The 27,133-nt window shown below is 38.8% G+C and overlaps 1 protein-coding gene across 2 annotated transcripts in view; it reads right to left on the bottom strand.

The window, feature by feature from the left end:
* Nucleotides 1-4,540: 4,540 nt before the first annotated feature.
* WNT9A (Wnt family member 9A) overlaps nucleotides 4,541-27,133 on the bottom strand; it is a 108,846-nt gene continuing 86,253 nt past the window's right edge. For both annotated transcript variants that reach the window (XM_063450832.1, XM_063450834.1), the window contains 2 exons: nucleotides 18,646-18,908; nucleotides 4,541-5,946 (listed from right to left, as the gene is read on the bottom strand). In XM_063450832.1, coding sequence (XP_063306902.1) covers nucleotides 5,464-5,946; nucleotides 18,646-18,908 — 746 coding nt within the window. In that variant the 3' untranslated portion in view covers nucleotides 4,541-5,463. The remainder of the gene's footprint in view (nucleotides 5,947-18,645; nucleotides 18,909-27,133) is intronic.

Raw genomic sequence — 27,133 nt, 5'->3', positions numbered from 1 at the left:
CCTTAAATTAAATGGATTGTGATATAATGTGCCGAATGTTTTCTAAATTTAAAAGAAACTGCAGCATCACATGAAAAAAAAAAAGGTTAACACAAATTATAGTTGGTTTTCAATGTTTTATTGAGTTTTATTAATTTCCAGAGAAGTGACAGTTCCTCTTTAAACTCCTCACGACTCTAGGTGTTTGCTTATTCTTATTGTCGATCCGGATTTAAACGTGGAAATGAACATAGAATGCATAGGAAAGGATTTGTTTCAATGACATCAGACATACAGACTGAAAATAACAAATTAAGGCTGGCGGGTGCAAATAGTATGTTTTGTATAAACATTTCTGTTACAAAAAAGAGCAAACACTCTCTTAGTTTGGAGGTATTAAAACACACAAATACACTGAAATCTCCAGGAAAACAAAAAATACAAATAAATCCAAAACATATTCTTAAATGCTTAAACTATTTGTAAAAATGGTATATAGTGCGAATATGTTGCAATGACAAAAACATTCTACCATCTTGCATATTGGTACATAAAATAATAAATAATTTTTAAACATCCTGGTGTGATTATATTCCAAAGCCAACGTAGAAACCACGAGTTAAAGAAAAAGATTTCTAATATGCCAAATTAATCTGGCAAAATAAGGATTAATTATTCATTTGTGATTTATTAAAATAATTTAAAAATCTACATAGTTTTGTAATTTAACATTTTATAATGTAAAAGTTGACCATATTTGACAGATAGAATAAGTTTTTTTTGTTGTTGTTTTTTATGGTGTTCTGTGTTAAACTAGTCCAGTGGCAGGGAGTGAATTGTATTTTTGTCATTTATACGCAGATTGAAAAGCTATTTTAAAAAGTCAAAGTGAATTCCAATTTTCAGCAAAAATAGAAGAATTGAAAACATAGCTTAAATGGAATTTTTTTTTTTCAATTCAGCTGTTTTAGCCTACAATTTAAAATTTACGCAAATTTTAGAAACTTCACACTTTAAAATAATCTAATGTATCCATTACGAAAGCAGAATTGTACTGTTCCTCTGGGTCTTCAAAGTGTGAATGTCTTGTAAAAAAATTCACTGCACTATTTATCTGCTTAATATGGTACATGCTAATCTTACAAATCAGAAGGGGGGACAAAATATTTTTTTCCTCTCTTAATCCGCCAGCACAATGCTTAGTCTGAGGTCAGTTCATGAACCAGTGGGTCGTGTTTACTAAAGAACCAACTTGGACATTTAGGACAATTTAGCAATCTACGGCAGCTATTTTGGCCTGGATAGTGCGTCAATTCTTAAGTCAGGCTGCGGTAGTGTTTTGTGTTCTACTATGAGAAGACACGTTCTCTCGGAATTTCTTAATGTTAAAAATATTTGCCTTAAATCAAACTTTGTAGTTCAGCCACTGAGAATATCCAAATACTCATTGCTCAGCCGTTCGCATTGATTGCTATCTAGAAAAGGAAGATTTAATAATCAATTGTAGAAGATTGATATAAAAAAATAAAAGACATGTATAATTACGGTCCTCATCACCTAAATCGAATATTACTGCATTTTATACACTAACACAATCAGTGATACTCAACCTTTCAGCCCTGAACCATGGAAGTGTAACAATGCCTTGCTTGCTCGTATAGCATAATTGGTCATTTAAGGAACAGTGAGAATCCCACGGAAGTGCTATAAAAGTATGAATAAGTAAATATGCTTTATAAACATTTATTATTTATCACCTGGTTACTAAATTTATGTACAAAACAAGTGTGCACGTTATGGTGGGTACTCTGTGTCAACCAGGTCCTCAATAGATCTAGTAAGGTGTCTTTGTTTTGAAAATAATCAGATTAATTATTCTATATATTATAAGAACGAGATCAAGTATGTTTAGTGAGAATTTTAAACCATATCAGAACGAGGCTACCTGTGATAACTAGTCTGTAAAGCAAATGTGAAATGTGTTGGCGTGAATACACTCAGAAAATGTTGAACAGATCACCGTGAATTTAGATAATCAATTACAATCCAAGAAGAATGACTATATCATGCACACAACCTACATGTTTTTCATTATCACTCCATTTGTCAGCTTTAGGTATAGTTGAAAAGGTCGATTTCATCGCTTATATTTAACGTACAATCATTTGCCAATTGATTTTCATAGTAAATTACGTTCATTAGCAAAGGTTGAGTATCACTGGCCATTTAAAACATGTGCCTGCTACTATTTAATTTTATTTACTTTTTTATTTTTTATATACCACAGGAAAATAAACCCAATTATGTACAATATATAACAGGAAAAGCAATATATCCACATTGTTATAAATACATTTTAAATACAGAAAAAAAAAGCATCCAGGCTTCAGTGCGTGAAATATATTACACAATTGAGCTGTCCACTCAGTAGTTCATTCACTCTCTCCTCCTCGAATCTCACTTTGCATTTCACCCTTACTAATGATAAAATGTCATTAGAAAAATACTATGTGCACACTCACTTTATCAGATTCAAACATTTTAACACGATTCTCAATAGAAACACAGACATGCAGGGTTTTTTGTTTTCATACATATTGAAGGCACAAAGTCTGTGTCCGCTCTGGAAAAACATAATAATATGAAAATAAAAATAAAAAATAAACAAAATCTACTTGAAAAGGATGGATGGCAAAAGGACTTCATTGGCTGTTATAATGGGATGTAATACCACATTAAAACCATGGTAAAATCCTTCAAAATGCTTTCTGAATAAATAATTGTGTATATATACATACACAAATATATGTGCATATGTGTGCATACACACGTGTATACATATATATATATATATAAATATATATATATATATATATATATATATATATATATATACACACACACACACACACACATATAGGCATACATATACATACACACATTGCATAAAGTATAAAGTTCACTGTTAATGACCAGACAATATATATATATGTTTTATATAATTAAATACTTATGTATTTGGTCAATGCTATAGAGTCCTGGGTAGAAAGCTCTACTGCAGTGTACACGTTGAGATGGCCGCGGCTTGGAACATAAAGCACTGTCAGTATTTATAAACATGGGATATCTTGGCCTGTGCTATTGCTCAGCTATACTATACACAAAGTGTATACAACGTAGCCATTTGGCCCGTCACTTTCTTTCTGGTACGAAAGAGCATTGTCAATGTGATTTAGTTCCGTGGAACGTTTAGTTTCTCTGCAGTGTAATTACATATTCCATAGCTAATAATACTGTATTACAGTGCTATTCAATATAAAATTCTATAAAGTTGTATAGGCAATAGGCAATTGTCACATCTCCCTTTTCAATGATGAAATTCAATGACTGAGATTATAATTTCCAGACTGCTAGACTAATACATATGACATGTATCTCATGTTTAATCTGTATATTTGCAATCTATTGATATATACTACACTATATTATCCCCAATACAGGGTTGCTGGATTAAGCCATCGTTGCTTATTACAATTTAGGTAGCTTGAATTATTATAGCACAAGCTGCAAAATTAGCAAAAACCCTTTTTTACTGCATTAATTACCATGTGACAAATTAATAGAAATCTGGTTCCAACGTAACACAACTTTAAACTCTCTTATCATATAACTAAAATTGCCTCTTATCAGGGGTGCAAGTTGCAACACTATTTAAAACGGCCTCTTGTTTGTTTGGCTAATATGCAATATATATCAGAAGATTGCAACGTATTGTATTTACAAAGAGAGTTAGCAAAGCCTAGAGAGTGTATTATGTATAGAAAAAAGTGTTACTGCCCATGTACGAGATATTGATAAACCGGTCTTCTAATTTTCAGACCTTTTTAGAAATTTGTGAGTAAGGACAGAGTAGAACCCCTACCATTCCTCACAAACCATCCAACATTATCCAATCACAGAGGACCACATTCTACAAAAAGCTGTCAAATGGCTTAGCAAGCTTTGTAAATATCAACCTAAATTATGTAAGTGTCGCTAGACAGATTAGAACACATCATCTTGGAAGATTGGCAGGCATTCCATCTAATTCTGGTTTATAAATATTTAGAATCAACTCCAGTAGCCCTGTCCAGGTGATAGAGTAACAAGGTCAATATGTTCCGACTACTTTCATTGAAAATGCCCTGAACTATTTCACAGCTTAGAAGAAAATGTTCTAATTTTTTATTTATTTATTTATTTATTTTTTAAATGTAAATGTTGGGCATTTTACTCCAAGATTGCTATAGCTGGCACATTACATTAACATTATGAATGCCAGAGGTATGAACGATTTATTGAATAGCTAGAGAAGTCAATATTTGTTGTACGAACCTCTGACATGTTGTGTCAACAGTGCCATAGTCTAGTATCTAAGTGATTTTAATGATATTACGTGTAGGAGGGTATATTACTCCTGACTGTTGTGTATATGGAATTGCATATAAAAACATGAATCTATATGGGTCAAATCAAGTATAGAATTACATTGCCCTCAACAACGATGCCCAAGTATTGTATGTTTTTGTTTTTTTCCGATGAACGCTAACAAGCAAATATTTGGAATATAAATCAGGGTCATCACAATAGGACTCTATAATAGAGAGTTTGTTTAAGTAACCCTTGTGGGCATAGTTTTAATCAAGGGAAAAGCAAAATATATACGTCTATATATTTATATATTTATACAATGAAAAATAAAAAAATTCTAGTGGTTTTTGAGACAGTGATAGTGCTATAAAAAGGTATTTGAATTTGCAGATTCTGAAATCTAAAGACTTTTGATCTTTACTCGTCTATAAAGTGATAAGATCTGCAGTTCAATGTTTAATTAATAAAGTATATTCTCCTAGCGTAATACAAGACCAAAGTTGTAATTCGGTTTTGTATGTTTGTTTGTTTTTTCTTCTAAATGCATACTAAACAAGAGTTTTGCACAAAAAAAAAGAAACGAAAGAAAGAAAGAACGAAAGTAAAAAACAAACAAACTGATAAATATATTTGTTTTTCTTGCAAACACCCAAAGGCCTAACTGGATGAAATGTCCACACAGAGAAATAACTGTTCTCTTTTCTCTCCAGTTATATGCTACCAAAAAAAAAAAATAAGTTTATGTCTCCAGTCAAAAATCCAGGTGTAATTTAGATGTTAAACTTTGTCGTCATTACAGAACCTAAATGTTTGAAGAAGCTGGTGAGAATTGAAAGGACCAATACAAAAGTAACATTAAGAAAGAATGTCCACTATCTACATAGGCACTTAATAATATTAAGGATAGATTCCAGCTCAGCCTACAAAACCAAAACAGCAACACGTTCGGGTCTTCGGTACCCTGCGAAGTGCGTGTGTCTGAATATAGTTTTAGATCCATAATGTCAATCAAACCCTGTTTGTCTCCATCTGCTGTTTATGGACTCATATTGCAACATAGTCTACATACATTGGCTAATCTTTACAGGTGTAAATCTCTTCTCTTTGTGTGCATTGTTTGCACTCCACATAGCAGCACCAGCGGACTTGGCACTGGCACGGTCTGGTTACCACTTTGCTCTGAGTATTATGTCCTCGGCCACAGCAAAGGCTTTCACAGTTTTTTTCTTTGTAACACCTCCTCCCAAAGGTCCCAGGAGAAAACTTGCTCATTTTACAAAAGTTTGGAGAGTCTTCCATATAAATTAAGTCTGTAGTCCTTGGAATTTGGTCACTGTGGCCCGCAATGGGCTTTTTTGGTGGAGCAATTTCTCCATCTCCTGTTGCTTCATTGGCCTCATTGGTGGTACTTCCTACTTTTAATGAAGTTTCATACTTTAGCTTTAGTTGTTTTCCAATTTCATGAAATGGCGAAAGTTGTCTCCAACACGTGCGTACTGTGCAAGATCCCGATACGCCATGACATTTGCAAGTGGTCTTAACACCAGCTTTTATTACCTAAAATGAATGGAAACATGGATAATTAGTCCATAAATGTAAAACAAACAAAACAACTCAAAACAAGAGAATCAGTTACTTAAAGCAAACATGCAGGTAAATTATATGTTGACTACAAAAATAATAATCATTTTGTTATAAACAAACATAGTTCAAGTAGGATGCACAAGAGTAAAACTTTCCAAGTTTTGTTTGGAAGATTAATTTTACTAAACCAACATCCCCTCAAAACCATTGTGGGCTAAAAAATACAGAAACAATTAAATGATGGAGGCAAGCGAAAATTGTTTAGGTTGGAGGCAAAAGCAGTGAGCAAATTCTAAATCAAATTGTTTGTTTATAGGAACACTATAGGGTCAGGAACACAAACATTTATTCCTGGCCCTATAGTGTTAAAACCACCAACCAACCCCCTGCCTCCACCCCTCCCCTCTTGCCCACCTAAATATAGCAAAATCTTACTTTTATTCCAATCTGCTACTGCTGGGTCTGCCTTTGGTCTGCCTGTCCGGCTGACATAATCAGAAGTGATTCTCTGAGCCAGTCACAATGCTTTCCCATATGATTGGCTGAGCTTGTCAATGAGGCAGATCAGGTGCAGAGCCAGCACAAGCCAAACACAGCCCTGGCCAATCATCATCTCCTCATAGAGATACACTGAATCGATGCTTCTCTATGAGGAAAGTTCAGTGTCTCCATGCAGATGGTAGTGATACTGAATGGCAGTGCTGCACACTAGGCAGGACTTCCCCAGGAAGCACCTCTAACAACCATCTGAGGAGTGGCCACCAGAGGTATCCTCTAGGAAAGCATTGGGTTGGCTTATGCTTGTCAAGGAAGCAGATCAGGGGCAGAGCCAGCACAAGTCAAACACAGCCCTTGCTATCTCCTCATAGAGATGCATTGAATCAATGTATATCTTTTTAGGAAAGCGCAGGGTCTCCATGCAGAGAGTGGAGACACTGATTGTCAGTCACACTGTGCAGCACTGCCACAGGAAGCACCTCTAGTAGCCATCTGAGGAGTGTCCAGTGGAGGTATCCCTAGGCTGTAATGTAAACACTGCATTTTCTCTGAAAAAAACTGTGTTTACTGCAAAAAGCCTGAAGGGACTGATTATACTCACCAGAACAAATACAATAAGCTGTAGTTGTTCTGGTGACTATAGTGTCACTTTAAAGGTACCATCAAAGCCAAAACCAAAAGTCAAATGTCATCTTAATCTATTGGTTGGTGCATAGATCCTGCCCCCTCTTTTAGAGAAATGGCAATGTTAACATTTTGCTGAAAACGTGCCTGTAGTGGATGTCTGACAGCAGCTAGAGGCATTTTCTCTCTGGGTCTTCGATTTTGTGCAAATATTTACATTTGGTATCAACACACAAAGCCCAAGTTTGAGGCATTGGATTGGTGACGGGGATTGCTGCACATGTGCCATAGGTCCCAAATGCTTCTCTATGAGAGCAAATGGACTTTTCAGATTTGATCATCAAATTAGGAGCAGCTGTCAGCATTTGAATTACAGGTAAGTTTAACCCCTTAAGGACCAAACTTCTGGAATAAAAGGGAATCATGACATGTCACACACGTCATGTGTCCTTAAGGGGTTAAAGTCTTTTTACATTATTTTTTTTTAACTTGAGATGATCAGTAATCTAAACGCATTGAACGCACACTAACATTAATAAGAAATATATATAAAACACATGCCTGTTTTGAGTCAAAGAAGCAAAAGATTTGTAAGATCAAATAACAAAAAGTTCTCAAATTCATTGTATGCTCATCATCGTGCAACGGCATTGTAACACGCAGGTACTGCATTTGTCAAAATCAGCCAATGGAACAGACACAGAACCTCATTTATCACACACATGGGGGTGGCTCTCGCTGTTATCACAGGAGTTGGTCATTTAGTGAATTGGCACTAGCACTGCAGAAGAAGTACATTGATAATTAGGGTCAAAATATAACTAAGAATTACGTCTTACATCATTATTCCTGGAAGTGTTTGTATACGTCTCTCTAGCTTGTATGTATAAACCTCTCTCGCAAGAATTCCTTTATTGAGCTGCTTCGAAGACCAAAAAAAACATTACTATTTATTGACATTTTCTTTATTACTTGACTGTGAAGACTGTGTTTAAAGTAGGCAAAGTTCCACTCGTCCATGTAGCTCAAATTGGCCATTCGTGCATGTAGCTCTAATTGGCCATGTGTGCACATTTCTCTAATTGGCCCCTTGTGTGTATAGTTCAAGATGTCCTCTTGCCAGACTCAACTTTTGCTACACAGCATTGTAGGAAAAAAAATATATAGAGAGAGAGATCCCTGCACTCACTCATTCACCAAACAGCAACGTCAAAGCTCACAGAATAGAATAAAGGACCTATAACACCTGTCAAAGGTAGGCGCCTCATTCAGGGACACTATTTAACCTTGCCCTGCAGAGAATCCCAGGAGGAAACTTTTCCAGAGTAATGCAGTGGAATAGGTAGTGGATTAATCTCATAAGAGCAGGCATTAGGTTCCTCAAGTAGGACCTGCCAAGAATGGGGTACATTGACGTTGTGTAACTAAACCCCCATTGCTTTTGTAGAGGTTAGGTTTTTTTTTTTTTTTGGTTTTTTTTAAATGCTCCTAAACATACTGTGAGCTTTGAAGTTGCCGTTTAGTGAATTAGTGAGTTTGCTTGATCTTGTGTGTTGTATGAGTTGGCCATAGCCAGGGCTCGAGTCCTGCAGGAACGCGTGGGAACGGCGTTCCTGCACTTTTTTCACAGGAGGAACGCCGTTCCCCCTGCAGGCACTCAGGGGGCGGCAAAAAATGCCGCCCCCAAATTCCCTGTGTTCCCCCTGTCATGGAGGGGCCACCTGACTCTCCCCCCTCCCCCCGGCGGGCGGCTCAGCCTCTCTCCCTGTCACACGCGGCGAGGGAGCTGTGTCCTCTCTGCTCCCTCTCGCCGCGTGCCGTTTTCTGATGCAGGGAGCCGGAATATGACGTTATATTCCTGCTCCCTGCATCAGCAGACAACCCACGCGGCGAGAGGGAGCAGAGAGGACACAGCTCCCTCGCCGCGTGTGACAGGGAGAGAGCCGCCCGCCGGGGGGGGGGAGGAGGGGGGCAATCAGATGGCCCCCCCATGACAGGGAGAGAGCAGCCCGCCTCACTGCAGCCCCACTGGACCCCAGGGACCCATCCATGCCAGCTTTCCTAAAAGGTAGGGAGGCTGGGTGGGTGGGAAATGTTAATTTTAGTAATTTTTATATATGTATGTCAGTGTATGTGTGTGTGTATGTCTGTTAGTGTATGTGTGTGTGTGTGTGTGTGTGTGTATGTCTGTTAGTGTATGTGTGTATGTCTGTTAGTGTATGTGTATGTATGTGTGTGTGTATGTCTGCTAGTGTATGTGTGTATGTCTGTTAGTGTATGTGTGTGTATGTCTGTTAGTGTATGTGTATGTATGTGTGTGTATGTCTGCTAGTGGATGTGTGTGTATGTCTGTTAGTCTATGTATGTGTGTGTATGTCTGTTAGTTTATGTCTGTAAGTGTATGTCTGTTAGTGTATGTGTATGTCTGTTAGTGTATGTGTGTGTCTGTTAGTGTATGTTAGTGTATGTATGTGCCTGTTAGTGTATGTCTGTTAGTGTGTGTGTGTGTGTGTGTATGTCTGTTAGTCTATGTATGTGTGTGTATGTCTGTTAGTTTATGTCTGTTAGTATATGTGTGTGTTTGTGTCAGTGTGTGTGTATGTATGAGTGTATTTACGTCTGTTAGCGTATGTACGTGTGTGTGTGTATGAGTGTATGTGCTTCTGTTAGTGTATGCATGTGTGTGTGCGTATGAGTGTATGTGCTTCTGTTAGTGTATGCACGTGTGTGTGTATGTGCTTCTGTTAGTGCATGTTTGCGTGTATGTGCTTCTGCTAGTGTATGTTTGTAAGTGTCTGTCAAATCAATGAGAGTCTGTTTGTCATTTAGTGTGTGTGTGACTATTAGTGTGTGTCTGTCAGTGTGTTTGTGTGTGACTCTCTGTCAATGAATGAGTGTGTGCAAGGCTCGAGTCCTGCAGGAACGCGTGGGAACGGCGTTCCTGCATTTTTTTCACAGCAGGAACGCCGTTCCCGTTGCTCCTACAGAAACCCCCGTGTTCCCCCTGTTATGGGGTCCAGTGGGGCTAAAGCCCGGCGGGCGGCTGTGGTGGCTGATACACGCGGCGAGGCAGCTGCTGGTCTGTCTCCTCTGCTCCCTCGCGCGCTGTCTACAGAAGCCGGAATATGACGTCCCAGCCCGCAAGGGAGCAGATGAGACAGACCAGCAGCTGCCTCACCGCATGTATCAGCCACCACAGCCGCCCGCCGGGCTTTAGCCCCACTGGACCCCAGGGACAAGTCCACGCCAGCTCTCCAGGTAGGGAGGCTGGGTGGACATTTAAGCATTTTGTAAAAATGTATGTTTGTGAGTGTATGTGTGTGTGTGTGTGTCTGGGAGTGTTTGTGTGTGTGTGTCTGCGAGTGTGAGTTTATGTGTGTGTGTCTGTTAGTGTGTTTGTTTGTCTGTGAGTGTGTGTGTGTCTGGAAGTGTGTGTGTTTGTGTGTGTGTCTGAGTGTGTTTGTGTGTGTATGTGTTTGTCTGTGAGTGTATGTATCTTTGTTTGTGAGTGTGTGTCTGAAAGTGTGTGTGTGTGGCTGTTAGTGTGTTTGTCTGTGAGTGTGTGTTTTTGAAGTGTGTGTGTTTTTCTGTTAGTGTATGCAAGTGTGAGTGTGTGTATGTGTCTTTGTCTGTGAGTGTATGTATCTTTCTCTGGGAGTGTGTGTGTGTCTGTGTGTGTGTGGCTGTTAGTGTGTTTGTGAGTGTGTGTGTCTGGAAGTGTTTGTCTGGAAGTGTGTGTCTGTGAGTGTGTGTATGTGTCTTTGTCTGTGAGTGTATGTATCTTTCTCTGGGAGTGTGTGTGTCTGTGAGTGTGAGCTTATGTGTGTGTGTGGCTGTTAGTGTGTTTGTCTGTGAGAGTGTGTGTCTGGAAGTGTGTGTGTCTGGAAGTGTTTGTCTGTGAGTGTCTGGAAGTGTATGTGTGTGTCTGTGAGTGTGTGTATGTGTCTTTGTCTGTGAGTGTATGTATCTTTGTCTGTGAGTGTTTTTCTGTGAGTGTGTTTGTCTGTGTGTCTGTGAGTGTGTGTGTATTTGTCTGTGAGTGTATTTGTGTGTGAGCCTGTCAGAGTGTGTGCGCATGAATGTCATCAGTATGTGTGGGTGCGTGCGCGCGTCTATCCATACAAGTGTATCTTTGGGGGGGGGGGGGATCTCGGGTGAGTTCCCACACTTTTCCCCCCAGGACTTGACCCCTGGCCATAGCAGCAAAGACTAAAAGAATGCCCAGATGGAGGCACCCAGTTGCAGAATAATACGGTGGGAAAATCTATATTTGATTCTATTTTGAGAGCCCACAAAATTCAAAATGCAAACACAAAATTTAACATGACCCTGTTAAATTTATCAATACTCCAAATATATAGGGGTTGCTGGAGAATGTCTGACTAATAAGCTGGACAGATCACAGACACTGCTTAAAATGGTTTATTAGGGAATGTTTTAAAACAAAATAGCACCTATTCTACTGATCTTGAAAGTATAATAAATGAAAACATTTAAAAATAAAGAATAAACAAATAAAAGCTTTTGTCTTGGAACATGCCAAATCAAATTGCAGTTCTGTTTATTCATGAAGCAGAAGAACAAAAAAAGCACGAAAATGTGCCAATTAGTGTGCTGCAAAATATATACATAAAATTATAACATCTTCCCACCATTTGGTTCACAGATCAGCTGATAAAAAGTAACCAATAATGTAGAGAAACAAGGGGAACGATAAAAAATAATCTGTATTTATAAAATATAGATTTTATTGATTTATTTTTACTGTCCCTCCTTCCCCCCCTGCATTACTCACTTTTTACTTGATCTGTGAATAAATCAACATTTAGTGGCTGTCACCAAGCCATCAATCATCTTTTTCTAATGTGGTTTTTTTTTGGTGCCATCCAGAATCACCACCCCAAAAAAAACAAGTTCTGCATTTCGAGTTTCAGTTAATTCGGGTACAGACCGGCTTAAAGTCAGGACATTCGTCCAATCACCTGATCAGTCCAAATGCAGCCAAATTGCAGTTCATTCTCAAATGATTCTCCAAGTCTAATCATATTGCATAGCAAAGAGCTAAGTGACAATGTTGGTATTTGAAATGCATTTTAATTAAGTCATCGGCTTGCTGCATTTAAATGTCTTAGTGTGTCTCCTTTATTGTTTTTATTTTGTTTCATTTCTACAACATATAAAAGTCCCTCAGGTTAGAGAGAAGATCACAAAAATCTAATGACTTAGCAGGGGTGCGCACATTTTCATGCACAGTGCAACATTCATTGGCTAAGAGTGGTCAGCTGATGCTCTCGGACAATGAATGGAGACTGGATCAGCTTTTGGCTTCGGCAGCTCTGCAAAAGCTGAGAGAAGATCAATAGACATGGAAGGAGTCTCAGACCCTGGTGGTGGACTCATTACTTGGCGAACCTGGGCCAGGGTGCTCCTGGCACCATAACCACTGAAGTAAGTTTGGAGGAGTGTAAGTCTTAAAGGAACACCTGAGAGTTAAATATATTTATTTACATACATTTTTAGCACAGTCTATTTTTTCTTTTCTATTTTACCAGAATTGTTGGCTAGTTGTGTTTTAATGATCGATAGGCAATCTCTAGCACTTCAGCTCTTAATAACCTGGTGAGAAAGATATGATTTGTAGTCCTCTACAGCTGGAGCAACAGTGACTACCTAGCCATAAAATGACAGCATGTACAAATGATGTCTGCTTGTTGAGTTACAGAAATGCCCCGATATCTGCTACCTTGCTCACTGACCCCTCAAATTCAGGTTCAATTATGTAAGAGAATCACAGCACATTCAAAAACACTGGGTTGCAGCCAAGTACGTCTTACCTATCCCCAACCAACAGATTGCTTACCCGAATACAAGATGGGATGATAAGTGTATGTGCTATTACCCAGTAAAATTAAATTCATACGATGCAATGAATGCACCCATTCAGTGCTCCAAACTAATCTTCGGAATCAATGGCAATTTGTTTTATGAATGTAACAAATTTTCCTGAATAATACAGTATCTTTAATACTATATGCATATGTTTATGATCCTAATTGGTTTGCTGTCATTAAATAAAGTGTTTTTTGTGTTGTAGTGTTGGATATAATTGTCAAGGCTTATTTCCTCCTCTTTTTTGTACATGATTAAATTATTAAGTAAAAAAAAACATTGAAAAATCTGTATTTCTTCAGCATATCAAGCTGGCTGTGTGGTTGTTGAGGGGGGCAAAAAAAATAAAATAAATCAGTATTACTGATATGGTACAATGCCATTCCTGACTAGGTAACTACATATCCTTTTCATAGTACCCCTCACATTCGTACGATATGGTTGACCAGACACACCTCACAGAAGGTCAGACCTCGGGGGATTAAGAAACTTAGCAACGCTCCTGAATACTAGTTTGAAAGTCGTGCTTAATGATACTTTGCTGAGAAACAAGTACAAATTTAATTAAAACATCTCATACTGCAGCCTGAAGTGGAACATGAGTTAACCAAATTAAATTTGTTGCTGGAAGCGTTCTGTGAGCCTGGCGATGAATTTCATGCACTTTGACCAATAATAAACATAGGACGGGATATTTCTAAAAGTGTCGCTAATCAAGTAGTCGGGCAAAGTTCGAAAAGTGGAGCAATCGTCATAGAAACCAGTTGAATCGACAGCAACATTCCATGTTTGCTGTAACTGAACTTTTTAGAACATTCAACAAATTTTGTGCTTCAAACACTTTTTATTGATTCTGTCCACCACGACTCCTCATCCGCAGCAAACATATTTCACACTGGATGTTTGTAACAGAGCAAGTCCCATCAACAACCTAGAGCACTCCAGTTGCTAGCAGATTACCAGTCCTATTACTGCCAGACCGCAACTGTCTATTTTGTGGATCCTAGTGCTGAGTTTGTTTTTCAATAAGGAACACAGATAATTGCCTAAAATAAGGGAGCCGGCACATTTTTGTAACGCTCAAGCTCTATGCAGAGGCAGAGCGTCTTTTATGCAAAGGTTTAGAATGAATGCAATGTTAATAACTAGGGGCTTCATGGATTATAAATCCACCCAAACCAGTTTTAGAATACTAGAAATCCCGTCTATACACCACAAAGAGTATTATCATATGGTATCTAAAAAAAATACAGCAATACAGCAAAAAATGACCAAGCAATGGACAAAGGATAACTATATCAGTAATATGCGGAACAGGGGTTCAACACTGTGCTATTTATATTCTTTAGATTCTTGGTAACAAGATCACAATGATTGTAGCAAAAAAATGGAAAAAAGGTATCCGAAATGCATCTGTAGCAATATCATGTTAAGGTTCCTGAGACATTTTTCATTTGCTTAGATCGTAGCAAGATATGAGCTAGTTTCTGATTTGCTAGGATGTTGTTTGTTTCCTTTTTAGGATATAGTGCGTTTGCTTATACACTAATCAGCCACAACATTAAAACCCCCTGAATAATAATATGCAGGTCCCTCTCCTGCTGCTAAAACAGCTCTGATGCATAGAGGCATGGACTCCCCAAGACCTCTGAACGTGTCATGTGGTATCTGGAACCAGGACATTAGCAGCAGATCCTATCAATCAGTCCTGCAATTTGCGCAGTGGGGCCTCCATCGACATCACATCCCACAGATGCTCAATCAGATTGAGATTTGGGGAATTCGGAGGCCGAGGCAAGACCTTGAACTTTTAGTCATGTTCCTCAAACCATTCCTGAAGAATGTTTGCAGTGTGGTGCATTATCCTGCTGAAAGAGGTCAATGGCATTAGGGAACACCATTGCCATGAAGAGGTTACGTGGTCTGCAACAATCTCTAAGTAGGTGGTACATGTCAAAGTAACATCCACATGAATGCCAGGATCCATACGGCCATCCACATGATCTTAAAGAAAACGTAATTCCTCAGACCAGGCAACCTTCTTCCATTGCTCCATGGTCCAGTCGTGCTTTCAGTAGTGGATGGAGGTCATCATGGGCACTCTGACTGTCCTGTGGCTATGCTGTGCCATACACAACAAACTGCAATGCACTGTGTGTTCTGACACCTCTCTATCCTGGCACGCATTACATTTTTCAGCAATTTAAGCTACAGTAGCTCTTCTGTGTGATTAGACCAGATGGGTTAGCTTTCCCTCCCCAAGTGCATCAATGAGCCTTGGGCACCCATGCCCCTGACATTGGTTCACTGGTTGTCCTTCCTTGAAGCACTTTTGGTAGGTATTAACTGCATAGAGGGAGCACCCCACAAAACTTGCCATTTTGGAGATGCTCTGACTCGTACATCTAGCCATCACTACTTGGTCCTTGTCGAAGTCACTCATTTGCACATTTTACCTGCCTCCAACACATGAAATTCAAGAACTCGCTGTTCACTTGCGGCATAATATCTCCCACACCTTGACAGGTGCCATTATAATGATATAATCACTTCACCTGTTAGTGGTTTTAATGTTGTGGTTGTTTAGTGTATATGTTACAGATGAACCACTGCATATTGCTAAAGACTCGCTGCTGATTAGACCCTACGTTTCTATAGTTTACAGATAATATTTTGATAATGTTACCTAGCTTAAAGGAAAACTATGGGCACCATAACAACGTCACTGGAATGGTGCCAGGAGGTCCTGGATGCTGGCTTACCTTTAGGGGGTTAAACCATTTACAACCAGTTTAACCTCAAAGTCCAGTAACCAACACCAGTTAGCTCTGCCCTTCCTCTGCTCAGAATCTTCAAACAGGTCATCTTGGACTGCCATGGCTAGAAATGCTGCATATTAGCTGAAAGCATCTGCTGACACTATTAGTCAATGAGTAGTTCCCTTTCAAAAAAACAGCTTGAGAAACATATGTATTTTTTGTAAGCCATTTTATGAATGGGGAGCTACTAACTGGCTTAGAGTGTTGGCTGCAGCACTCTGAGGATTTGTGTTTTAAAATTCTGAGCAGCAAAAGTACAGGAGTATAGCTAGCCGGAGCTGGATACTGGACTTCGGAATAAACTGTTGGAGAACAATGGGATTGTTATGGTGTCCGCAGTGTTATGGTAAGGAAATAACAAGGTGATATTGCATATATTTTCTAATGGAAAGAACTACTCAAGCATAAGGAGAAAAAATGTTCTAAAATCTTCATTCGACTATAAACTACTAAACAACTATAAATGTCACTAAAGTAGTACAGACAGAAAACAATAAAATGCAGATCTCAATCCTGCTGCCAACACTGGGTCTATTTAAATACACTCTGAGATACCGATAGCCAGGAAATCGTGTTTTAATAAGTAGCCCATTCAGAGCTCATGATTCCTAATAAACTGTGGTTTGAAGAAAATGCTTGCTCTAATTACTTCATACCCTGCCAGACAATATTACCCTTTCATTAACCCCGAGGTCACTGAGCAAGACAATAGGCCGAGCGGGCGGCTCGGTGACTTCATAATGTAAAAAATAACTCAGCAGACAAATTATAATGGGGAGTTTAGCTTAATGAGACACATTAACGATTCGTCATGCGTGATATGAGCATGTCTGTTCTCTTCTACCACATACTGTGCTTTACACATTCAGATAGTATTAAAGGCACACTCCACTGCCCAAATACAAACAAAAATGTATAAATAAAATCACTGGTTAGTAGTTAAACCCCCAATAAGAACCATGCTTTCATTTATTTATTCATTTTTGATTGGGGATAAATATATAAACAGCTCGCAAAGCCCTATCTCTTATCCCCCTCAGAATTTATTTGGCTGCCCAATCACAGACTTCCTAATGCAGCTCAATGAGAAGACTTTGGGCTATTGCTGACTCTTGAATTTAGCTCCATTGAGCTAACCAAACCAGGAAGTAACAGGACCGGGTGTCTGATTGACAGCCAGTGGAGTGACAAGGTTCATTTATCACAGTGACAATTTCTATCATTATTATTGGCATTTATTTCCGAAGTGCTTTAGCCATCTGGAATGTCCCTTTAAGTAATAAAAAATACTATTTACTTTAATTGAAATGGTAATTACCCAATCTGTAGCTCTGTACAACAATGGATACATTTTCCTGCAATTGATGCACTGAACAACGGCTACAGAAATGTCTTTCTGATTTCATTCGAAAATGTCCAAATTTTCAAAGAACTCAGCATGCACAATAATTCATATGAGTAATTAGTAAAACAATGGATAAGAACAGGAGTAAAAAGAGACTTGTGACTTATATTGTAAAATATTGTATATTGTAAAAGAGACATAATTAGAATAATATATTAAAATAGCATAAATAATCTGTACATTATCCAAGCAGGAACTCTGGCAGACGTATAGATTTTGAGATATACGTATTGTAAAATATGATCTTTCCCACAGCCGTCAATCCGTTCTCAACATGTCGAATACTAAGTGACAACGGAGAGCAGGAGAACCCTGCTCTAAGCAGTTCTCCTATTCTTCATCACAGATATTTTCACAGATTCACAAATAAAAACAGCGACCCCTCTGTCTGACATATAACTGCTAACTAGGCAAAGGACTTGGTAAGCAGTGTTTATTTTGTTAACTAACAATTTTAGTCAAATTGTAGTCGACTAAAATTTTTGAGATTTAGTTGACTAAAACTAGACTAAAACTAAAAAAATTCAGATGACTAAACTACAACTAAAAATAAAATGGCTTTTTAGTTAAAAGACTATGACTGGAACTACATTGAAATTTGCCAGCAAAATTAACACTGCACAGAGGGGCTATGGAAGGGGCAAAAGAGACAGACCAGGGCTTGGGAGAGAGACACCTAGAGGGGCTGAGAGGACACAAAGAGACAGACCATGGCTTGGGAGAGAGACACCTAGAGGGGCTATGGAAAGGGCAAAAGAGACAGACCAGGGCTTGGGAGAGAGACACCTAGAGGGGCTGAGAGGACACAAAGAGACAGGCCAGGGTTTGGGAGAGAGACACCTAGAGGGGCTATGGAAGGGGCAAAAGAGACAGACCAGGGTTTGGGAGAGAGACACCTAGAGGGGCTGAGAGGACACAAAGAGACAGACCAGGGTTTGGGAGAGAGACACCTAGAGGGGCTATGGAAGGGGCAAAAGAGACAGACCAGGGTTTGGGAGAGAGACACCTAGAGGGGCTGAGAGGACACAAAGAGACAGACCAGGGTTTGGGAGAGAGACACCTAGAGGGGCTATGGAAGGGGCAAAAGAGACAGACCAGGGTTTGGGAGAGAGACACCTAGAGGGGCTGAGAGGACACAAAGAGACACAGAGGGGCAGGGTAAGGGGAAAAAGAGACAGATAGAGGCTTTAATTAAACCAATTAGATTTTAGTTGTGTCGACTAAAATCTACTGGAGATTTAGTTGAATAAAACTAGACTAAAACTAAAACAATTCAGATAACTAAAATACAACAAAGTGAAAATGGCTTTTTAGCCAAAGACTATGACTAAAACTACATTGAAATGTTCCGCCAAAATGAATATTGTAGGTAAGTGCACCCGCTGAAGTCAGCCATTTATAATTTCACAGACGTTGTGTTGCAATGTGTGGGCTCACCTTGATTCCCACATTAGTGTTATGTAAATCCACTCGTGCTCGAAGATCTTTGCTGTTCTTCTTCCCCAGAAACTCTTTGACAAACTTGTTGCTGTATTTCAAGTTATCCCCACACCCGCCCCATTGCCAGGCTTCCTTATTCTCCAAGTCAGGCGCCTCGTCACACGTGCAGCGTTCCATGCGCCCAGCGCTGCATGCTTTAGCCATGGCATGGGTGAGACCCGCAGAGGAGATGGCATAAAGGAACGCTGTTTCCTTACAACCTGAAACAGAAACCAGAAATAATAAGTTAAACAAATCTGGATTATTTTATTCTCTTTTAGTTTTATATACGTGCCAGTGATGAGTGTTTAACGAGAGATGACGAACACGTCAGTCAAAAATTACCATAAAGGTTTGATAATATATACATGCTATAACAGGTGTATTTCATATGTATCCTGAGCCCTTTATGTTTTATTCAATTTGATACAGCAGAGCAGATATTCCAGAAGACGCTCCATAGTAACATTTTATCATAATAAACTAGTTTGCTTTTAAACATTTTTAGCCTCAACGTTTCTCGTGTCTGTCCACCGTATCAATAACTGTAATCTCCTCAAACTCCATGTCCCAAGGACAAATAAATGGAGTTGGTAATTACACTCCCGTCATTTGCATCAAAACACAGTAATTACTAATGGTCAGAGACAAAGTACCAGCAATGTTTTATATATAAATTCAAACATTCTGATAGTTTGAGTAAATAACCGTCTGCACTGAAACTACAACCACTTGCCTGTGACTAGTGGGTGAATGAAAATGAGTGAAAATATTAATTTTCAAATAATAACAATTATTATTATACTAATGTACATATATACATAATACAATACATAATGTTTACAAACAAAACTTTTTCTTTGTTCTTAAGTATAAGTTTTGATATTTTTTTCCGGCACTTCCTCGAGATATCCTAGATTTATTTAACTGGTCCTGGCAGCTGCATACCTGGAGCTCATCTGATAAACCCACCTTTACACTATGCCAATTACAATTATTTAAATAGCACCAACATAATCTGATGCGCTGTTCAATAAGAACTGTGAAGCGGGATGTCGAGCGCGGGGTAAAAGGAGGCAGAATCAGCACTGCCCAAAGAAGCAGGTCCTTCTAGAAAAAGAGAGCAGGTCTGACCAAAGAATTTTTCCTGGCAATATAGGGTTATTAGGTTCCCCCTCCCTCAGGGCCCCCCTCCCGCTGAGCTTATGGGGTTAAAATTGTTGGGAAATGGCAGAAGAAGGTAATAGGGGATGTGGAGTTCATGAGGATAGCTGATAGGCTTCTCTAAAGAAGTGTGTTTCAAGGGAATTTTAGAAGGACTGCAAAAGATGTGGATAATCGGATGTCCCCTGTCTCCATAAAGAAGGGGCAACCCTGTACGCGCCTGTTTTTAAACTAGACTGGCTTAAAGGCTCACAATGTAAACAGAGGATGGTTTTACAAGTCTTTAACTCTCGAGAACCCTATATATCATCCATAGATTTCTTGTTATCACAGTATAAATATTTGCTGGTGAGCTTGGCATCCTAACTCTGATTCCCGCCATCCTCTACTATATTTATTTAAAAGCATAAAGTGTTTGAGTAAAAAAAATAAAGAATACATTTTCCATTTTGGAAGCAGTCTCATGCCTTAACCCCATTTCTTTGTCAGCCACTCTCAGTATGTTGAATTTTTTGTGATATATTCAGCACTGCGGTGGTCAGTTCCTAATTTTGTGAAATGAGCAACGTGTAACAGTTTTTTATTCTGATTTTTTTTTTTTTGCTTTTTTTTTTTACAGGAGAAACATCTGGAGTTAAAAAAATAAAAAGAGAACTGGAGACATTCGAACAGAAACAGAAAGTTAACAATGGTTTTGCGTACACTTAGAGGGTTCTCCAAGAACCCTGATAACTTAATTGATCTGAAGTAGTCATGTTGCCTGGAGTCTGTATGTGCAGCGTTTCGCTTTGAAACTCAGCGCAAGTGAAGTTTAAACCCTGTGCTGCCTGAGGGGTAACTGCACTCCCAGCAGCAAATCCTAGTTTTAACTTACAATGAAGCTGTTAATGACTGTCTATAGTCAATATGAAATTAGTTACGATGTAACGTGTAATATTTTGAACATATTGTCTATACACAGCAGCTATTTTAGAAGTGGGTTACGCTCACTATGCAGAGGATTTCTCCAATTTGGAACTTTTCTATTTAATTAAAGTTTATCACTTTGCGGGTTATTCCCTGGACAGATCTACTGATATTTAACTGACTTGTATACTATATTTGGTCTAAGTGTATATCGTTTTTCTGTTCATGTTTTTAAGAGCGATGAAAGGACCAAAATGTGACCCTTATCTCTGTCAGTCCCGATTACACTGTGCTGATCTTCTTCTGTATGTCAATCATTATATCTGACAATTCTTTTCTCCTCCGATCCATTTAGATGTCTTCATTTATAAATCCTAATTTCATAAGTTTTATCACAATGCCGGTTCTGAACATTTTATATTAACACTGATCCCTTATCACATGACCTATCACATGACACAGACATGTTGTACGAATTATTTCTCTATGCACTTAATTTATTCATATTGTTCATTGAATTATTCTTGGGTTGATTGTGCTATAAAAGTGAGGATTGATGGGGTGGTGTTTTAGCCTTGACAAAGGTCTCATAGTGAGACCCAAGCAGTGTTGTTAATCCTTGTGATCCAATAAAGCTGCTAAATCAAAGTTGTTTTGTGTTCTGTCTATCTTGAATTATTGGAAATTATACTGCGGAGCTTGCCATGTCCTTGTCTGAGTTGCACCAACTATGACTTCTGGCTGAGTGCAGTCCCCTTTTCTACTCTATAACCTGAAAACCTGGGTACATCTTATTCACCTCCTGTGGACGTTTATTAAACTGCAAGATAAAAAAAAGATAATGTAGCAAATTCTTTAAATAAAACCAATAAATTCTGTGCCAGCTCATTGGTTAGACCATTAAAATAGACTGAAATGGTCCTATGTCTCCTGTGATAGGGAGTAATGGGGGCCAGCATAGCATGGCTGGACACACAACGGTAGCTATCAAATTAGATTGCTACCATTTCGGATAGTTGTGAGAAATTAATGGGTATTTTAAACAACAGCTCAGCACTAGCTTAATAAGGTTTTCCATTAACTAAATAAATAATATTTCCCCAAATTAAATCCACCCGCATTGGTCTAGCTACGCTCCCATCGGATCCTGGTCAAATCTACCAAGTTCATTTGACATTTAGTTAGTGGCAGAGCCGACTGTCCCCATAGCACAGCACTTGATTGCACAAGATATTTAGTAACAAGATAATAACTCTATCTCAATGCATGCATTCTAGCTTCAGGTGTCTCCAAAGCCTGCCACCCACAGCTATCCGATTTCGGGGCTTTTCACATCACTAACCAGACTATTAACCCTCCATTGGATGAGGGAACAGCTACAACTTCATAATGGATTCTTCTGCAAACTTTTCACAAGGGTTAAACGATTTGGGTGGAAGACTAGATACAGAATGTGTTTCTTTATGATTCTATTTTTTAGTCAATGAAAGTAATTTGTGCTTATTCTGCTGTGAGCTACAAATTGTATGATAATTACAGGGTTAAAAAAAAAATTGGGCTGACAATTTTTGGGAAGAATAAAGTCAGGGTGCTCAAAGTTTCAAATGTGAGGGCTAACATTTCCCTAAATGCAACAACCAAAAGTTGAAATATATTTTTCTTCTCTGTACATAAATGTTTTTGGGTCTTGCAGAGTTGTTAATTTGTCACCAATCGCCGAGAGATTTGCTACTGCTATTATGGCAGAATATCGTCCAGGGGTAAAGTACTGGTTTGGGGCATTCAGTATAGTAACCAATAAAAGCTGTTTATACAACTTATACCAATTTTCTCTCCATTTGTAAATATGGCTTTGATCGTCTGTGTAATTTGGTCACTGAACTCATGAAGTTACACCGGAGTGATTATTTGGTGAGCAATGCGCAATCACATAAAAAATAAAATAAAAATTAAGAAAATTAAAGTTTTACTTAACTTTTTCCAGCATTGCTCACCTCTCCATCTCCAGTGACGTCATCGAGGAGGTAAGGCCTGTAATTCTCCTCATAGAGGAGCATTGAGGACTGATACGCATGTGCCATGTGTCAGTGCTTTAGAGGTGGCCCTAGTGACTGTCAATATGATAGCAACTAGAGATAGATTTAACCTTGCAATGGAAACATGTCAGTTTCTAAAAATGCAAGTAATTAATCAACACATCTTTTAATGATTTTAAGCAGCCTCTTAAAATGTAAAACTGTATTGTTGTTGTTTTTTGTGCAATGCAATGTTTTTACATTGCAGGGTTACAAGGACAGGACCATGGCACCCAAACTATTTCATTAGGATGAAGTGGCCTGCAAGACTTTAGCGGTCCTTTCAAGGGACACCTCACTGCCCAAATGCAAAAAATATATAAATCAATACAAATAATAATAATAATAATCAATCAACACTTGCGTGCATTTAATAATACATATTTTTAATTTGGGGGGAGGGCGGGGTATATCTAAAAACAGCTTGAAAATCTCTAAATCTCCTTTCTGCATCCTTTGCAAACCCTCCCCTTCTAACCCCACCCATACTTTCTGTAACTGTCCAATCACAGACTTCCCAATGCCGCTCAATGAGAAGTCTTTGCAAGGCAGGTGCTCTGACCAATTGTGCCTCGTGTGTTTAGCTCCACTAGGCTAGCCAAACCAGGAAGTAACAGGACTGGGTGTCTGACTAACAGCCAGGAGAGAGTAACAAGATTTATAAAAGTGTAAATTTGTATTGAAATCTGCACTTTTTGTAAAATGAAAAAAAGAGGAAACACTCTTTACACATAAAGCACTTCAGCAAGCTAACGTAATTTAGGGGTCTGCAGTGTCCCTTTAACGCATTCCAGATTTGTAGATCTATCCGCGGACATTTTAAAGGAATTCTAATCTTCCAAATGCTAGGTGACATTAATCATCTGTGTGAACTGTGATTATCTCTGAGGTCTCAAGAAAGAATTCGAAATATAAAAATGTAATTATAGGTTTTAACAGCATTATAATCACACATCTCCTATTTACAATGTTATACATCTCTGGGTAATACATTTGAATTAACGAGTTTAACTTAAACAGAAACTATAATTATAATACTTTATTGTTTTATAGTACAGAGATAATGGTAAACTAACTTTAGATTATCATAGTGCAGACGTTGAGTGTTTTCCCCCCCATAATCTTAGTGTTGATACATTGCTCTCACATAAGATTACGGTAGGATCATCATAATTGTCTACATAAATCCCAGACAGCAAACTCTCACTTAAAGCTTACATAGAGGATTCACATAAACTGACATGGGGGGGAGGGGGGGGGGATTCTGGGGACATCTGCTGGACCCCTAGGACCTTAAAGACATCATAACATCTGCGGTAAAAGTTGACCACAACAACGCTCTGTATGCAAGGCTACAGGCTATAGCCTTTACATGTCACACAACCTCAAGAAAAAAAGTAGCTCTGTCACATTCTGGGGTCTTTGCATATTTTGCAAATACCTGAGATGGTGACATTGCCACTTAGGGGGAGGGTGGGTGAGAGAGAACCAGGGATGCAGTAAAGTTGAGTTATACTTACCTGATGTTGTCCCCCGCGTGCGCATCCAACTTTGATTTTCAGCTCCTGGAGCTTACCCACTCCGCGGGAGCTTCCACGCCTGTCTTGCAATGAGCCCAATAATGCCTAATTCCCCACTGCCAACACTAGAAATGAGGGCAGTGTGGCTAGGGAGCATACACAGAAACAAAAGTTATTTAACTCCTAAATGGCAGAGAATTAAGCAGTGAGACTGCAATGGTATGATCTATACACCAAAACTGCTTCATTAAGCTAGAGTTGTTTTGGTGACTATAGTGTCCCTTTAACATCAATCTGTAAATACTGGCACGAAGGCAGCAGACAAACATGACCTCAATGAGCTAATAATACAAATTAAAGAAAAAGCTCAGTTCTAAATAACTCTATAAGTCATAACCGGAGTTGGTCCTTTAAGGATAGCGTTCCACACTCGAACTAGTTAATCCAAGCACTGGCTATATTATTACTGCCGTGTAACAGAGCACACTATTACGCCTTCATGGGTCAGAGTAAATTAGATAATTGGAAATGTAGCAGTTGACCCAAAAATGTTTAACAATAATTATATTTATAAGGTTATTAGACTCCCCGAGCATTTTCGCTGATGATCGTTTATTTGAGTAACAAGAGAGACCTCCCCTTAGAAAAACACACAGTAATTTGGATACAGCTTCAGCCATCTGAGATACTCAATACAGATTTCAACAGTAATTTGAAAAAACAAATAAAGATATCAGCAAACATAGGTAAACCAAGATTCATTTAGCAAAATCCTACTTTTGGCATGGCAGGGAGACACCTTGTTTTTAACCCTTTAGGGCAAGGATGAGTCCCATCATTCACTTCCCAACCATCAAACACAGTTTGGAAGAAGCAAAATGGTTCACGTTCACTGGGCCAGCACAGTGAGCTCAGCAAGTACAGTGCCAGCACACCATGCTGCACATGGGCGGCCCTTTGTGGAGCTGGTAACCACGTCTCCATGTCAGCTTGTTGTACATTAATGCCATTGTTGCATTCCATTTGCAAAAGTAGACAACCCAGGGTCTTCAAAATGTCCAGTCTTTTTTATTAGCCTCTTAGTCACAAACCCTGGTCTAATTTAGTGTTCATATTAGTTTTTTTTCCACTTTTCACACTTTCACTGATGATATAATTGTCATTATACAATTAAATGCTCTAAAAGATTCATATTAGTGTTCAGCAATGTATCACAAGTACAACAGTACCCTGCATGTCTTGGTTTACACTTAGACTGAAATATATATATATGTGTATGTATATATATAATTATTTTAATTCCAAGTGTGTTTTGATGTTAATATATTTCATATTTCACATTTCACGGTAATTGTGTAAACATATATTATTTCGATATAATGAGATTATTATATTAATTCCATATTGGAGGACGTGTCTGACAACCCAGGCAGTCCACCGCAGCCAATCCTGCCCATCAAGCTGGTCCGGGTCATCACGACCACATGACTCCGATCAGCTGGCTAGACTGCAGGGGGAAAGTCTGGGCTACTAGGAAGTCCCCCAGATCGAATCATCATGACCACATGATGCAGATCGGCTGGATAGACTGTAGGTGGGCTGCCTGAGTTGTCAGGCAGCCCCCCCCCCCCCCCCCCGATCAGTTCCGCTGAGGTGAGTATGATTTGGGAGGGTTGCAGGGGCACAGACATTAGAACGTGTCATTACGTCCAAGCGTCGTTAAAGCCCATGTCATTCAGCACATAATGACACTTCCTAATGGCCTCAAGAGGTTAAATAGACACTATTAACACCAAAACAACTTTAGTTTAATGAAGCCATTTTGGTGCATAGATCATTCCTCTGCAGTTTCACTGCTTAATAGTCTGCTATTTAGGAATTAAATCACTGTGTTTATGCAGCCCTAGTCACACCTCCCTGCATGTGTCCTACACATGTTTAATATTTAAACTTTCTTTATTGCACAGTTTATTTCATTTAGAATGTATTATATAATTTTCTGCTAATTGCCTGCTAGAGTGTGCAGCTGCCCCCTCTGTGTGAATAGAGTTCAATTAACAAAGCCAAGATACACATTTCTAAAGTAAACACACGTTGCTGTAAGAGCTGATTGAAAATGAAACCATTTTGTTTTCACGCATGCTGTGTTAGTCACAGCCAGGGGAGGTATGACCAGGGCTCCTAAAAGTTATTTAACTCCTAAATGGCAGAGAATTGAGCAGTGAGGCTGCAGGGGCATGTTCTATACACCAACACGGCTTCATTAAGCTAAAGTTCTTTTGGTACATATAGTATCTCTTTAATTAGTAAATAAGGAGTTAGACACAATTTTAGGTTCATAACATTTCCTGACTTTGGTGGCATTACCAGCATAAAAAGGAATACATTGTAGGGCAATTCTGTCTGAAGGAAACGCTATTGATTAAATATCGGTAATGGGTTGTAATTAACCCCAAGATTTGCTACCAGTGGTAACAGAATAAAATACTAGAGCTGAACACAAATTGCCATCAATGTCCTATTCTTGGCAGACCTATAAATCCCCAAAACACTCCACCTCAAAATGGAACTCATGGTCAGTAAGCTGTTGTAAAGGGAACATTTGCTGCAGTGGTTATGGTGTTTGCTGTAATCTTTTAACTGTGCTATCAGGGTTGGCATGTTTAAAGTCATGATCTAAATTGAGAGCACATCAAGGGTAAATCAAGAGCAAGTACCCAAGTACCAAGAGTTTGGAGACGGGAGCCTTTTAAGTAGCAACACCTGCAACTAAATAAATGT

This window comes from Pelobates fuscus, chromosome 4 (assembly GCF_036172605.1).
Source record: "Pelobates fuscus isolate aPelFus1 chromosome 4, aPelFus1.pri, whole genome shotgun sequence".
Taxonomy (NCBI): Eukaryota; Metazoa; Chordata; class Amphibia; order Anura; family Pelobatidae; genus Pelobates; species Pelobates fuscus.
The sequence above is the reverse complement of the archived record's forward strand: the minus strand, read 5'-3'. Positions and strand labels throughout refer to the sequence as shown.